This window comes from Azolla caroliniana, unplaced genomic scaffold, assembly GCF_043228905.1.
Source record: "Azolla caroliniana isolate FFs.n. ecotype wild unplaced genomic scaffold, voAzoCaro1.0.p SCAF_5, whole genome shotgun sequence".
Taxonomy (NCBI): domain Eukaryota; kingdom Viridiplantae; phylum Streptophyta; class Polypodiopsida; order Salviniales; family Salviniaceae; genus Azolla; species Azolla caroliniana.
In genome coordinates this window covers 3,291,161-3,307,760 of record NW_028230440.1, presented here as the reverse complement: position 1 = coordinate 3,307,760, position 16,600 = coordinate 3,291,161, and the positions used below count along the sequence as shown (strand labels likewise).

The window sequence follows — 16,600 nt, the reverse complement described above, 5'->3', positions numbered from 1 at the left end:
CATGTACAATATTCATGATGTACATGTATGCATTGAGTATTCATTAGGAAAATGTTGAATCAACGACTTGAAAGTAGGAGCATGAACAAATCTTTCAACTTGTTGATTTACAAATATATGTGAACGTATGTTTACGCAATTGGAATAATGGGAATATATGGAGAACAAGAAGTAAAAACCATGTCATCCTTAACGTCATGCAGTGCAACTTATCTCTCATAGTAAAGGAATGTCATGCTCGGAGGGTTAAGATTAGTATTGCTTACAATTTATTTAATGAAACTATCCTCAGTAATGTTAAAAAATGAGCACCTATTCTTACAATTGACTTGCTTCGAACACATTCCGATTAAAAAGAAATCATGCAATATGAAGTTTGAATTTCACCATACCATAGCTCATCAACTACATAGAGAAAGGTTTTGATTTTCACAACGTTACAATGTTATAAATTGTAGCCAATATATTTCACAAACACATGTAGAATGAAATATAACTTCACATTGAAGGAAAGAAGACTTGTGACGCTACTAGAATTTCGAGGATCCATATTCAAGTCACCTTTATGTATGAATCTTTAAATTCATTGATTCCAAGATTATTTAATTTAAATATGTGGAAAGCGTTGGACTTCGTTGGCATATCTCAATGAATGAACAATTTACGATGCATAAATGTATAACATTATAAGTAAGTTTAAAGGATTTTGTGTGGATTTTTTGTGTTGAGGCATTTACGTGAATGGTTTGTTGTATTATTTGAACCAAATGACTTGGAAGAATTGCATTATATATGCTAAAAGTAGTGGTTCATTATGTCCATGTTGGAGGTTGGCCATTAAATGTAATGATAGAGCTCAAAGAAATCAATGTATTTCAAAACAGAACATTAAATGCATAGAACACCATGTGATATAATGTCCCTTGTTTGATGTACAGTGAATTAACATAATAGGTAGAGAATATAAGAGAATGGAATAAGTAGGAAATAACTTAATGATTAATTTCTTTATGCCGAACAGTATGGAAGAATATGCAATATGTGCATTCTGGACACGTTAAGTTTCATACGGAAAACATTATGGTAAAACTCCATTTTTTTATTATCTCGAAACATAGACTTTACATCACCTTTCTAAACTAGGCTTCTCAAACAAAAGGCATGCCTATAAACACAAATATGGACATTTAAAGATAATGAATTTATGTAAAATATATTGTTCTCCTAAAATAAAAATGGTAAGAAAAGATGGAGGAAGGGTAGCTTACAAAGCCTCTTGTAGAAAAGGTATTTAGCCACATCCTAAAAGCGTTTGTGGTAGGATTACATAAAAGAAATAATACCACCTTCAATACTATCCAATAAAATGAGCTTAAGAAACCCTAGTACGAAGGGGTGTAATGATCTTGTGAGGCACAAGTTCTCTTAAAGAACGGTTCATGGACTAATTCCATTCTGAAATTGAACATGATGTTGGTCTAGAGGAACCATGGTAAAACCTCTAAATTATGCACGATGAAAAGGCTTGGTAAAAAGATGTGGAAATTCATAAACGAAAAGAATCTTATGTTGCATTGTCAGTTAGCTATACTACATTAACCTTTACGTATCTCAATATTGTCTATAAAATGGGTTACATGTATATGTGAGTACTCACCTGAGGCTCAAACATAGAGATAAGGGCTCAATTGTAAACAACAAATTATTTTTTTCCATGTGAAACTTTAGATTTTTCATGGTAATCATCGACAAGTATATGTATGCGCTCCGTGTGTTGATTAAAAACATATTAATATTGCGATTGACTTAGAAATCATATGCCATGAGAAGAGTTATAGAACAAACAAGTTATCCATGTATTTTAAAGTTCTTGATATATTTTAACGAGAGACTACACAAGTTCCGACAAGAAAAGCAAATATTTGTTATATTAGAAAGGAAAGTTTCAGAAAGATGTCCCACGGTGTTCAATCTGTGAAGGAAAACTAACTGAAACTCTCCTGTGGTTGTTTTTACATACAAGCAACAATCATGGAGGTTCAAAAGGACCTCCATGATGGTGTTGTAGGGGAACTTGGTGTGGTTCCTATCCTATTTGCTCTAGAAGATTTTTTCCATTTAGACTCGATCCATTTCCACTATGCTATAAAAAATAAATGAAAAAAGGAAGTTCTTTTTCACCACTCAACATTTTAGGAGTGGAAGTTCTTTAGGCCCATCACTATGATCTTTCCAGCCAGGTCTCCCAAGTGTGAAATCTAAGCTAGGGAGTTTTGGTGTCATGTTGCTTGAACGTTGGGATGCAACTAGCTCAGAGAGCGTTGATGTGTGGTTGTAAGGTTCATGATTCAAAATGCGATTTAAAGATCCACTTTGATCCTGCAAGGAATGAAGCAACCAAAGAGTTAACCAAGAGAGACACAAAGATTGAATTCTATAGATACAAGCAAAGAGTTTTATAGACAATGGAAAATGTTAATGCACCTCAAAAAGTGTGCTTCGACTTGCTTGTTGGGACCGTGGAAATGAAGAAAAATTCAAAAGCCTGCACAATAGAATGTAAACATACTCAATATTTTTCTCACATTGTTCATGTATGAATGAATACTAGTATGGTAAGAGCAGCATTGAACAAATTACGGTCTTTCTCATGCAATCACAATGGGTTTTGGAATGAAGATTGTTGAGTTGAACTGCTTGAGTGAAAGATGTCAAGCTGAATAAAATTAAAGCAATATATGTTGCTAGGTAGCACTATTTTCTAGACTACTTAACTCTTTATAAAGAATTAGTTGATCGTTATCGAAGTTTGGACTATGTTGTTCATATGTTATCGTATTAATTATTTTGCATGTCTAGAGTATTCTAAATGTTGACGCTATAAATGTAGTTTGCTTATAGCGGAAATAGTGGTAAACCATAAAACTACATATAGGGATACTAAATCACATAGATGTTAGTGCCTTCTTTATCTAACATTTTGATATACGAGTGACAACCAAACAGAACAAAAGTCAACACTATCATTTTCAGGGAGACGTGGCCTTTGACAAATATGCCATAATACAAACTCTATTTTCTCTACTTGTGCGAACACATAGGTAGAATCTTTCGTTTTTGTTGGGAAGTGGTAAAAGTTCATGTTGTTTCTTTTTTCTCTCGAAACTAGAATAACTAAGCTCAAGATATAAAATTATATGTATTGTTTGTTTTAAGAACAGAATCCAATGTTTAAGAGGCACGGCTTGGTAGTCATAACCTATCCCTTTCGTATGTTTTAAGGATCAATATTAAAAGCTACACCTTCAAATGCCATGGCGAGTGAGGCTTCCCAATGTTTCCACTTGCATTTCATTCGGTTACACATTCTTTGGGTTATGCAAAAATGATGGCTTCAATATTCTAACACATAATTTGAGTGGGTCATTTCAATGAAAAGCCATGGACTCCAATTTGATAGAAAGACATCATTGATAGTTGCCACATTACAATATGATATCGTTAATTTGAAGGTTTGTACATGATGCCAATGACTCAAAGTACTAGAGGGACATGAATTAGACCCTTTAGAAACTGTCCAATTCATGAATTTCATGCTTAGGGGGTTTTGTGGCTATATGATGGAGTTGGGGTAAAGATGTACACATGCAAAGATATAGTTATGAGAAATGCATATATTCAAGGTCCATATGAGCACCTTTTTAAAAAAGAACTAAGGATTGAGCCACATATATTGCCTTTTTGGTACATGTTTTTCCAAGTAATATGTACACTTCTCGACTTTCCTAGTTTAAAAGATATGGTGAAAAGAAGAAGTTGTTTTCTGCTACCCATTTCAGTTGTCTAAATGGCAATGCACCTACAATACAATGTCATCCACACAATAAGATCCAAGATGTACTTCCCGGAGTTTACACAAGGGGGCCTCAATGGTGTAAATGTATGCCCTTATTATAACCACAAGCACGTGACCGATCTTTTACATCTAGCCCAAGCAAGTGATTGAGATACCCACATGGAACATGTAATGGGCATGACCATACTTTATCCATGTGTATATGTTACGGGCATGACCATATAATATCCCGTGGTGAGAATTTACCTATGTAACGAACGCGTTAGGGCTACCTGTGTGAACACGTGTTAAAGAAACTGGCACAATGCGCATTAGGACCCCGGATGGGCGGGCGGACATCAGACGGCCCAAAAAAAAGGACAAGGAAGAGAGAACCGAGAGGACATACGGACGTGAGGGACATTCTTGTGATGAGAGAGAGAGAGAGAGAGTCTATCTATCAGTAAAGAAGTGAATAGAGAAGAACAGAGGAAACATTTAATGTGTGTGTGTGTACGGAAAGAGAGAGAGAGAGAGAGAGAGAGGGACGGATAAGAGATCGTACCCGTCCACATGATTAGGATGGTGATGGTGATGGTGATGATGATGGCCATGGTCATGGTCATGGTCATGGTCATGGAATGGGCGTGACGCGGCCGGTTCCTCCTCCTGCTCAATCTCACTCCTGCCACTGTTCTTCTTCGTGCTCCTCAGATCATCATTACTGCCTCCATTCGTACCCTGATACGCTGCCGTCGCCATCTGATCTGTGAGACCCAACCATCACCACCAGCATTCAGCAATTAGAGCAACCCCAATAATTAGTTTACTTCCGCGATCGTTAATGATCATCGCCTCCTCACTAATGATTTAATTCCTTAGGCACACTACTTTTGTCGAGCTCCATCTTATTATTTGTCCTTAATAATTTAGCTGATTCCATCGCAACAAATCAAATATCTTTTTCGTTTTTTTTTTTTTTTACCTGGGGGGCTGCTGCTACTGCAGGAGGAGGATGATATCATTGGCCTTATAATGTCCGTTGTCTTGATCGTTCTGTACATCTGCGAGCAAATTCAAAATAGGATTCATCCAACAGAGCTTTATGCGCTAGCAATCTAAACAGGATTAAGGCTCCGCTAATTAGCTACAAGGTTAAAGTCATTCAGAATCAAATGTTTCGATTATATTGGAAAACAGGGTTTAAGAAATGTCCGATGCTCCTCTTAATAAAATCACACAGCGCGATCAGGGAGGGAGTATACTAATTAGAGCAATCAAATTGTTGTAACTTGCTGTTATTGTCATTAGCTAGACTTTTGTTTTACCTGCAGATGGCTTTTCACATGCGCCAGTGTGAGATCTTTGACATTCATGAGCTCTAGAACAGACTTTGGCGTGGCTCCTGCTAAACAAATATCAATGAATCATGTAACAATACATAATTTAGTCAAAAAAGACGTCCAATCCAATCCAATCCATTCCATTCCATCCCTCAGACCTAGCTTTGGATTAAGAGCAGCATTATCAAAATCAAAGCACCAAACAAGAAGAAGAAGAAGAAGAAGAAGAAGAAGGAATTATGCCCCTTATATTATTATAGGTTGTAAATTCTGTTTCTAGCGAAACAGGAAGCCTGCAGCAATGGAGGGGCTAATTTCATGGAGACTTACTCTCATGGCCGCCGAGGAGCTCGACGGCATGGACGAAATGGGCGTGCAAGGAGGTGGTCCATCTCATCCGTGGGGCTCTCAGGCTACGCTTCATGGGCATGCCAGCGTGGCCCATGTAAAGAGTGTTGGAGAGCTTCCCATGCCCACCTGAAGGCCTACCCATGCTCTGATTGGCCCCAACCAGGCGGTGGCACCGCAGGTACTGATCCCTCATCAGGTTCAGCTGCGCCATAGCTGCTGCTGTCTCACTGTTATGGGCGGAGGAGGAGGAGGAGGAGGAGGAGGAGGTGGCCAAACCATGATGATGAGGATCCATGGCGCATGCCAGCAGATTACCACTGTTGATGATGCCTGTACTGAACCGGATCCCATCCGACATTAAGCTCTGCATGCTGGCGGGCGAGGGAATATTCCCTGGGCTGGGGATATTCCTGCGGTGGTAGTACGCCTCCCCGCCGGCGCTGGCATTGAGGAGGGCGGAGCTGTGCAGAAGGCGGGCGGCGGCGGCGGCGGCCATCTGATCCAGGGCTGGGCTCGCCGAAGATGCGCCGAGGATGGAATCTGCAGGACCAGGGAGGATATTCTTCATCATGTGGAGGGGGAGGATATTCCTCATCGCGAAACCGCTGTTGCCCGCCGCTGATTCTGTTCCTGCTCCTGCTCCCGGATTAGCGACCTGCTGCTGCAATGGGAAATTCGCGTTACTAGGAATCATGGCTGGCTGTGGCGCCGTGGTGCTCGCGTCTGTGCTAGACGCGGCACTGCTAGTTTTAGTAGGATGATTAGCCACGATGGTGCACGCATCCTGAAGGCAGCCGCCATCGCTGGATTCTCCCACAGAAGAGCTCTTATACATACTTCTGTCAACATGATGTGCGCCTGATCCTGCACCTCCAACATTGAGAGGATGATGATGATGATATTCATGATCTGTACTAGTATTATTGCTCGATAAGCAGAGATCGGTGGAGATGGTGGTGCCCGTCATACTGCCGGCAGCGGCGAGACTCTCGGTATTTCTCATGGGAGGCTCCGAGCCGACTGCGCCGGTTGTCACATGAGTCAAATTGGAGGTATTACTGAAACTGAGCATCTGCAAGCAATTGGGCGGGCTGATTTGCAGAGACAAATCATGGTGGTGGTTATGAGGCTGGAGCGATAGCATGATTGAAAGGAAGAAAGAGAAAATAATTTAGAGACTTGAGGGGGGTGTATCGATGGATGCAACAATGGAAGGGGCCAGCAAAGATGCACGTTTGGTTTGGTTTGGTTTGGTTTGGTTTGGTTGTTTCTCTGTGTGCTTTCTAAGGAAGAGAAGAGAAAACAAAAGTGGGGGGTTTATTGCTCCAGCAATTGAATGAAGTCTATGTGGTGATGATGGATGGGGAAATGCATTGGGTATTATGAGAGAGATTGAGGTTTCAGGAAGTAAAATGATGCGGATTATTAATTAGCCTCCGATGGGTGGGAGACGGGGGAGGCTAGTTAATGTAATGACCAATGCTGCTGCCTAAGGAAGGAAGGGGCTGGCTGCCTGGGGGTGTCCGAAATAATAACGTGACAAAGAAATCGCTTGAGTTTTTTTATTAGAGAGATGATGAAGAAGAAAAAAGGATAGAAAGAATGAATGAAGAAAGAAAGGAGAAATATAGATATCTAATCAAAAGCTGAAAGATCGATCGGCTTTCGCCTTTTAATTTACTACTACTACTACTACTACTACTACATACAACTTACTTACTACTATTTTACGTAGAGAGGAAATCGTTGAACAGAAAGTAAAGATAGAAAAAAGAAGAGGAACAGGGGGGGAAAAAAGAAAGTCGCCTTTTTTACTTTTCCTTTTTAGTTTCTCTTCCCCAAAGTACGCGTATGTATTATGTATGTAAGCAACAACAACAACAAAAAAAAAGCTGTATAAAAGTAAATCCGGAAACAAATATAAAAATACCAGAAAGAGGAGGGGAAATATAAACAAGTAAAAAGCACACATTGGAAACAAAGGAAGCCTCGAGGACAAGAACGTAAATACTCGGAATTTCTCTCTCTCTCTCTCTCTCTCTCTCTCTAACTCGCAAAATATATATGTATATATATATATATACATATATATGTGTGTGTGTGTGTGTCTCTGTCACTGTCTGTGTCTCTGTTTTTTTATTATTGAATACAAATCATATGACAATGGATGCTCTCTCTCTCTCTCTCTCTCTTCTCTTTGGTTTTTCTAGCACCTGTTTGTTTTTTTCGTTTCTGCTTCTTCTTCTTCTTCTTCTTCTGCTTTTGTGTGAGCTCTGTGCTGTTTGTTTTGGTTGCATGCATGGACCGATCCATGGATCGATCTGCGTCGTGCTTTTTTCCTTTTCCTTATATGCTGCAGAAAGTACTTCTGCAGACAGACAGAGAAACAGAGAAACATAGAGAGAGAGAGAGAATCTACAGGGCTTCCTTTCATCTGGACCGTAGATAAATTATATATAATGGTTTGGTCCTTCTTTTTCACATCACAAATAATAATAATAATTTTTTATTTTTATTATGTACTGTTATAAAAAAAAAGAAAAAAAAACATAATAAAACCAGAAATCGCTGTTTTGACCATGGGCCTCATAGTGCAGCACGTGCTTACGTTGACCAACTTCCGTCATCCTGGAAAGAAAAGCTGACATCATCGAGTTTCGGGATGTCCCTTTTCTCACTTCTTGTATAAATCTATCCTCTAATTCACTAGAAATTCCACATTTACAATTATAAGAATAATAATGAGGCTACCAATAACAATAATAATAATAATAATAATGATAAATCTCCTTTATTTTTGGGTGTGGGAATCATACCCGACCAACAAACAATTGAGACATATTACTTAGGATTGGTGGCTAAGTTAAGCTTGCTCTTCCTATTAGTTAGTATTAGGGTTATGTCACCTCTCTCATGTGTTTGGACCTCTTCCCGTGTTAATATCGTTGAAGTTTCCAATAAGGAGATCTTCCCATAGTAAACATACTTTGAAGTCTTCTATTACACTTTGAACCCCAAATTCCATCTCGGTACAAAAGCATTTCAAACTTGCCAATTATGCCATCATCAACTTGATACCTCAAGAACTCAAATTGAAAGTGTGCAAAGGCAATCCAAACTCAACTTGTGCACATACCCCTTAGAATGGTTGTTCTCATAACCCAAGTTATCAAAGCCAACACTGTAGATATATATATGTCCAAATTGATCTAGCCACTACACAAGTCATAAAGTGAAACCTACTCTCTCCCTCTTGGTCAAATTTGTTTCGTTGTTAAAGGTTATGTATGAATTCTCCACGTTTGGCATATATATGTTTAATGAATTGTGAAGTCTCCATGGTTGGTATATATATGTGTTTAATGAACTATGAAGTCTCCATGGTGGATCCATCTGATCCCAACATTCAACTTGTTTGCAAGCCTTTTTTCTGCCACACACATACACAACACAACACAACACAAGTTTGAGAAAAGGTCTCTTTGTCAAAAAATGCATACATGAATGAGAATTTGAACAATTCCTCTACTCGCATGTTCTTAGTCTTACCGACATACATACTTCTTTGAAAACATTGCTAAAGCAATTATTTGTCCACCTTACCACACACACACACACACACACACACACACACATCCAAATCTGATATCTTGTGCACATGTATGATGATACACATACACATTCCCAATTGCAAATTGCAAATTGCTCATGCACTTATTACACACCCAGAAACAAAACATTGGCACACTTGCATTCATGCAAAGTTCCAACCAAAAAGGCTTATAAAGTAAATAACAAAAGAGTAAAGCAATGGTCCTCACGTATTCGTATGTGTAGTATGCATGCATACCCACATCCATGTTGTACTTACAAATGTGACATGTACACACTTGTGGAAATGTAAGTGTTTGTATGTGCATGTACATGCGTAAGTATGTATGGATGAAAAGCGACATACTTAAATCTCCAAGAGTCCAAATCTAGTTTGCACCAATGGACAATGGCTACATCCATTGTGTGAATAGGTGGGAGGATTGTTTCAGTTAATGTGAGTAATGGGACAACACATCTATTTATATTAAGAAATAAAGTTTGGCAATCACCAATTTTTCTTGGGGTCATAAAGTACCCCCCCACATGAATATGATGGATCATACATAGTATAAGCAACACATTTATGTTTCTTGATACTATAAGCCAATAATTAAAATCAATTGTGCTTGTTTATTCACTTTGACTCTTTCTCTTATTGAATATTTCTTTATAGCTTGTGAGTTGGTGGTGCTAAAATTCCAATGCTATCTATGCTTGGTAATCAACATGTGCATTAAATGCCACATGGCAATGAGAATGAGAATAAATTATAAGAGGTTAGAGTATGGGGACGAGGGAGTTATATCTATACATACAATAGGTATGCTGCACAACGTTTCTATAAATTGATTTTAAATGTGAGATAGCAACCATCATGTTCAAAATTTGAACTTTTAATAGACAACACCACACAAGTTACATTTGTACATTGTGTCGTAATAAATTTGCAATGGCCATTTTCTATAGGAGGATGTCTAACAAGTGGTTCCATTACACATGTAGCAACATTCATATATGTATATATAAGTATGTGTATGAGCACGCGCGTGCGTGCGTAACCAAGGTTTTATGGAAATGGAATAATTTTTCAAGACATTGTATTGATATCAGTATGATTGTACGAGTCTTTTCTAAAGAATAATGGAATGCAAATGTATAGTATATGAACTTGATCCCAAACATGATATTCCTTACCTTTACCTCTACTAGATATGACCAATACTTTAAGGTGTGTCAAAGAGCATTTCTCCACACTTTCCCTCAAATTTGCTTTTGCCAAATGCATTCCTATGTAGGCCAATATCCCTTAACGTACTAATCCATCTTCCATGAGGGGAGTTGTCCTTTTGAGAATCACTAAGGCTTTGTAGTATCTAGGCATGGGCACCTCCCTGATGAATCTTAGGGGTTGCCCGACGTGGGCACATTTTCCTATTAAAAACTATCAATGATAAGACATGCTAAGATGCAATGTAGCCTAGCCTACCTAAAGTTGACAAAGATTGGGTTGCCACTTGTCTATATTACCTCTTTTGCTTGGTCACAATGGCATCAAACATGTTAATATTGCAAAAACAATTATGAGCAAATTTTGATCGAACTTTTGTTCTCTCCCTAGCTCTTTTGGGTAAATGCAAGAAATAGAGGTGCAAAACCCATTATCCTTTGAACTACTCACATCAATTGTATTTTAGATATTTCCATTCAATTGTTAAACATGATTCAAGTTTTCAAAACCAAGGATTTGTCCTCAAGGAGCTCTTTCCCATGAAGGATATATCAATATCTTTGAAGCATACTTTAACTACCGAACAACTTTCATAGTTTTACTTGTGTTCCAAAAGCATACATTTTTATAGGGGATTAATGCAAGAAGGGTGTAATTTTAAGGAGATAGATGCAAAAGGTCTGTTTTCTAGAGAGTAGGATTCTTCCCTTTTTCCAATATTCCGTGGCATATGGGAGATATTTTTTGATGAAACATCATTGCATAAATCTTGATGCACAAAAGTATTGGGAGTCAGGTGCTATATCGCATCAATATATAGTGGCTTATTGGAAAAGTTTATTTGCTCTACCATGTATGCGGAGAGCAATTTCTTTTAAGTGGTTAATGCTTCATTATTCTTTACATGTAGGTTTTCATTTAGAAGGATAAGTCGATGATCGCCGTTGTGTGTGTTGCCAAGTACAGGAGGAAACTTTGAAACATTTATTTTGGACTTGTAGTGTAGCTCGAAAGTATTGGGGAAGAATATTGAGGACATTTTCTTGTAAATATAAGGGAGCAATTTTTACATGGGGGGCTGTTTTCTAGGGGTCTTTGGATGTGCTGGTATCTTTGTACGATGTGGAGCAATGTGCAGAAGCATTACGTGTGTCGGAGAGTACAATTTAAGCAGTTCTTCCTAACATTCTTGGTGGTAAATTGCTTAGAGATTCTTTTGTTTGGAATAATGTTTCAATTAATGCTTTATGGGTGTGGTGGAAGTGTCGTTGCAACAAGAAATATGAAGGCATCGAGTACAATGTGGTGGATATGATTAAGATGTTCTGGAACAACTTGGTGCACACAGTTAAGTGAGAGTATGATAGTATTAAAGGAACACCGGAAAAGGTGCATAAGAAAAGGTGAAAATTTTGTAAAATATGGTGGCCAATACCTCTATGGCTGGATGAGTCACATTGGCTATTCCTTCCTCCTAGTCCTTTCTTATTTCAAAGATATTGGTGAGGTATATAGTTTCTTCTTTCCTTTTTAACTTAAATTTGATATGAAGGACATAAAAGAGGCGGATGTGATAGGGCCAGTCTTGTGGAGTGACAAGGGCGAGATGGTGGATGCGGAAAATGAAGCATTTTCTGATTTTGGTAATCAACGGGATGGTTGATGAGGACTTACCGAAGCAGTTTATATGTTTTTGATAAGGATGAGTGATGATGGTGTGGGAGCCAAAGCATAAGCTCATGAGGAGTGGAGGAAACTTGACTTAATTTGTTGTTGTATGTAAAGGAATTTGGTGGTAATCCTGCGAGATGGTTGATGTAGAAAGAGGAAGCATACTTGTTGAGTTTATAGTCAGAAATGGGAAATGTGGTTCTCTTGAAAAAGCACGTAGTGTATTTGATCGCCTTCAAATCCGAGATGTATAGGCATGGAATACACTTTTATCTACCTTGAATAACACTCGGTTTTTTGGATAAAGATTATGTTGAATAGGAGCAGGTTGAAGAAGTATTGAAATGGTTCATGACTATGACTTGTGAGGGCTTGTTTCCAAATATAGCTACTTTTGTTGTTGTCTATGGATATGGATACCTTGCAATGTGTCTTTGGAATAGCTTGCAATTAGTGGACTGTTTTCTCTACTTTGGAGTACATAGATTTGTTTCCTCAGCCATTGTCTTACACAAGACGGGCTTGGGGAAAAAATACTTTGTATGTTGTAGCCGTTATGACCTTTTTATATAACTAATGGAAGGATATTTTGTTTTGAAACAAAAGGCATATCACCATCTTTGTTAATGTGGATTATAATGAAAGAACTAGTAAAAGAAACGACTATCTTTTTGCGTTGTGAATGACATTTACGCACACCATAATGTAGTTTTTGTAAGCAATGAAGGAACACAAGAAGCCTTGAAGGCGCAAAAGAATATAGACATGCCATCCAAATACAATGTGGTGGAGAAGTGGTCACAATATCAATCATGGTGGGGACTAATGGAAAGGAAAATGATTACCCCTATGAGTTGATGGTCGAAGACGAATGAAATGGGCCTAGAGTGGATATTATTGACAATTGGGACAAAGGACAATGCAAAATAGAGTAGCTACTTTGGATCAATGGGTATTGATGCTTCACGATCCATATTACAATGCTTTCATTTTAGACAAGACAATAACATGCACCCATATAAAAGAACGCCTCACATATGACAATTGTTATTTTGTAGAGTGACAATCTAGTATTGTTGATCAAATTGATATGTAAAAATACCCACATAATATATATAAAAGTTGTAAAAGGAGATATTGAGTGTTCCTCCTTGACTGGTTTTTGAGTTCACTAAACATAACCATTACGATAAAATAAAGGAACCTTACATATGAAAATGTGCATGTAAACATGGAAAACTAGGAGTTTGACTTTCTTAATTGAAACACTCTAACTTAACTTCATTTTCGAGACAATATATCTTCAAGTCCATGCATAACATGGACAACAAGAAAACTATTTCAATATCCTTGAACTTACAATCACTAGTCCTCTAGTGATCTTCACTCATAAAACCCCAATGGATTCAATTTCTATCACATTACCATAGTAAAATTAAAATGCGGAAAATGAAAAAGGGTGAATACAAGATAGTGTACAAACTTGTGTGTCAAAGTGAAAATATGTGCCAATGAAGGGAAATGATGCAAAACTAGTGTAAAAACGTAAGCATTAAAGTGGAAAGCAAATGTTAATCAAAGGAAATGAGGCAAAGGTTTCACAAATACGATTCATGGGGTCCATTGGATTCTCTCATTGTCCCAAGGGCATTGACAATAATCTTTACTAAATTTTGTCACATTTGGTCTCTTCAAGTTACAAATGTTGTAGGGTACCAAATTCTAACATTCAACCTCAATTTAAGATAATTTAGACAAATGTCATTCACATTCAAGAGTTGACCTTTTCAGAACTAACAAAAGATATATCTTGAAATGTCAACAATTAAGTGGTTTTGTCAAATGGATATCTTACTAATCAAATATCCCACCTAGTTAGGCTCAATAATTTGATAAAGGGCATACTTATTGTTAATCACTAGTGTCAACCATTTCAATGGTACTTGATGAATGTTAACGTCATTACCATGTTAGTGAATGTCCACAGAGAAGGCTTATTTGTGGTTGGGGGGTGGGGGGTAGTGAGGGGTATTGAATATTGAACTGTGTTGTATTGTGTTCCATTTGGTACAAAGTCTGAAGTGTTACATAGAATTGACCCCGAATCCATTTAGCATTGCACTTTTGGACTTAACTGAGAGTTCTTGATACTTTGTTGTGCAATTTTGTGTGTGTGTGGAGGTTGCTTTTTCCAAGATCACAATTGCAACTATGATAGTAATTATTGTTTTTCTATATGACAATATTATCAATGCAATATTTCTAGATATGGGAATGATATAGACCCAACAATGGCCCTAATTTTAGGTTTACATAGAAACGATTTTCATTAGCTTTAAAATGTAACGGACATTCCTATTGTACGTTAGCACAATATTTACTTAGATAGCTCCACCCTCTCCTTCACTAGCTTTAAAATGTAACAGGCATTCCTATTGTACTTTAGCACAAGATTTACTTAGATAGTTCATACGTCTCCTTCACTCTAAATGTATTTCTGACTATTTCACATCACCTAAAGAAGCCCTTGCTCACATGATGTAGTATTGGAGACCTCAATTCCAACAAGGATAATGTTCACTATAGGGTTTGTGCCCTATACTTCTACAAAGAAAGGTCAATGAATCATTAGAGAATCGCAAGCCCGATTGCATATTGGGAAGTACAAGATCAATGGTGTATTCGAGAATATAGTCATTGATGCATATTGGATTTGCATGCTCTAAGGAAAATTATGGCTCATGAAAGAAGTATGGGAAAGAGGGTGTATTGGGAATACTCATTGATGTGTATAACCTTGCATTTGAGGAGCTACAAGGCAATTACAGAAGTATAAGAAAATGAATCATTGGGCATGGGAATTGATGTCTATTGGATCAATGGATTTGATATTTAGAATCAATTAATTACCCATTGTTTAATATTATGGCTCCTTTCTCATCAACGTCAAAGCTTCTTTTGGCTCTTTGGCTTTTGACCACAAGACCTTGAACCCTTTGCCATTGGTTTTTCACATGGGTTTGATGCTACACTCTCTAGACTGTTATTAATGTGCAGAATTTTGGTTGATCAACTTCTCTTCCATATCAATTATTTAGACTTTCCCTTAGATGATCCCTTTGTATGTCCTATGTTTTGTATATTTAGGTGTTTGGATGCCTTTGGTTTGAATTTTCCTACCACCACATTTTTTCTTCACTTTCACATTACCCATGTTTGTGTCTCCAAACTGATCACATAATATATATTGTGACATGCAAATTGATATATATTGCGCGCGCGCGCGCACACACACACACACACACACACACACACACACACACACACATGTTTGTAGACTGAGACTTTCCTTTTACTTTGAATACCAACATCTATTTATTTTAGTCACCAATAATATTGTGACATTTCACAATAAATGTGTTGAATCAAGAGTGTGGCATCCCTTTTTTAGCTTGGATTACCAGCATCTATTCAGATGTGAAACTCAAAGAATTGTTTGATCTCATTATATTTTATAAGGATTGTATGTAATAACAGTGAAAGTCACGTACAATTTCAAGCAACCACCAATGAATAGTGCCCAATTTGGATACATGTCTCCATTAATCACAGCATGAAAGAGTCCAATGGTTATTACTCTTTAAGTCAAGAGATTTAAAAAAGCCATTCACACAAAACCATGCACATGGGTACATTTTTAGATTTATTAGCAACGTGTCCACTGCAATTTCATGTAAGTTTAGGTTATGTTCATGCTTCCCATTGTAGTCGTGTAGAGGGTTGCTCACTTGAACCTTTTTTAAGCTTGTATATGACATAGTTTGGGTTATGATGTCCACAAAATATGAATGGTAATTCTCCTTGTTTCTTGAAAATAAAACACATATATACATAAAAAACAGATTTTAATGTAAGGATACAACAGGTTGGGGTTCCAATGTTACACATGATGATCTGACATTTTGAGAGCGAGATTTGTTGTACATCAAGGTGATCGCTACTGTTTGCTGGGGAATAGGTGTTTTGATAGGTACACGTCAATCTATTATTGGCCCATCCATATACAAGTCAAAGAAAGCTTCTTCACACACTCTTGTGAACAATTGCATTAAGAACTTTCTCATATAAACTCACTGCCTAACCTAAACACCTTTTACCCTGCTCTTCTCATCTAAACAGGAATATTCATGATCGTCTCCAAAATAACAAAGATTGACCTTACAGCTCTTGAGATAAATTTAAATTAGTCGATTCCAGAGTAGGTTGGTTTTGGTCTCTCAATGTGAAGCAGTCATTGCAAATGTTTTTCACCATCGATTGCCCAATGCATGAACATTCCATGACCTCTTCAAATTAAGAACACCCACTCTTATCTCTTCGGCACATTCATATACTCTGACAAAATGCAGGAGGAACATGTGACCTCAACTTGATTCCTACAACTCGACTCTAAACATTTGCCTTTCCAAGTCATCTATAAGTTTTGTCCATATAATATCCTTGTCCTGATAATGGGTCACATTTGTATTTCCATTGCTTTGCATCAATTCTTTGACCTCGTCATGGGTGTATTTATTA

At 37.6% G+C, this 16,600-nt stretch overlaps 1 protein-coding gene across 1 annotated transcript; it reads right to left on the bottom strand.

Moving 5' to 3' along the window:
- Window positions 1-1,832: 1,832 nt before the first annotated feature.
- Window positions 1,833-6,511, bottom strand: LOC147863671 (uncharacterized). Its single transcript, XM_087320591.1, has 6 exons — window positions 5,509-6,511; window positions 5,164-5,240; window positions 4,821-4,899; window positions 4,401-4,602; window positions 2,485-2,545; window positions 1,833-2,379 (listed from the first exon to the last, which is right to left on the bottom strand). The coding sequence occupies exons 1-6, from the start codon at window positions 6,494-6,496 to the stop codon at window positions 2,185-2,187; spliced, it is 1,602 nt and encodes a 533-aa protein (XP_087176717.1). The 5' UTR covers window positions 6,497-6,511; the 3' UTR covers window positions 1,833-2,184.
- Between the last annotated feature and the right edge of the window lie 10,089 nt (window positions 6,512-16,600).

Excerpts from the sequence above, each read along its gene's own strand:
- LOC147863671 (XM_087320591.1), bottom strand. The coding sequence starts at position 6,496 with ATGACGGGCACCACCATCTCCACCGATCTCTGCTTATCGAGCAATAAT. Across the intron at positions 5,241-5,508 it reads GCTCCTCGGCGGCCATGAGA|GAGCCACGCCAAAGTCTGTT; the intron begins GTAAGTCTCCAT and ends TTTGTTTAGCAG. Across the intron at positions 4,603-4,820 it reads CAGTAGCAGCAGCCCCCCAG|ATCAGATGGCGACGGCAGCG; the intron begins GTAAAAAAAAAA and ends TGGGTCTCACAG.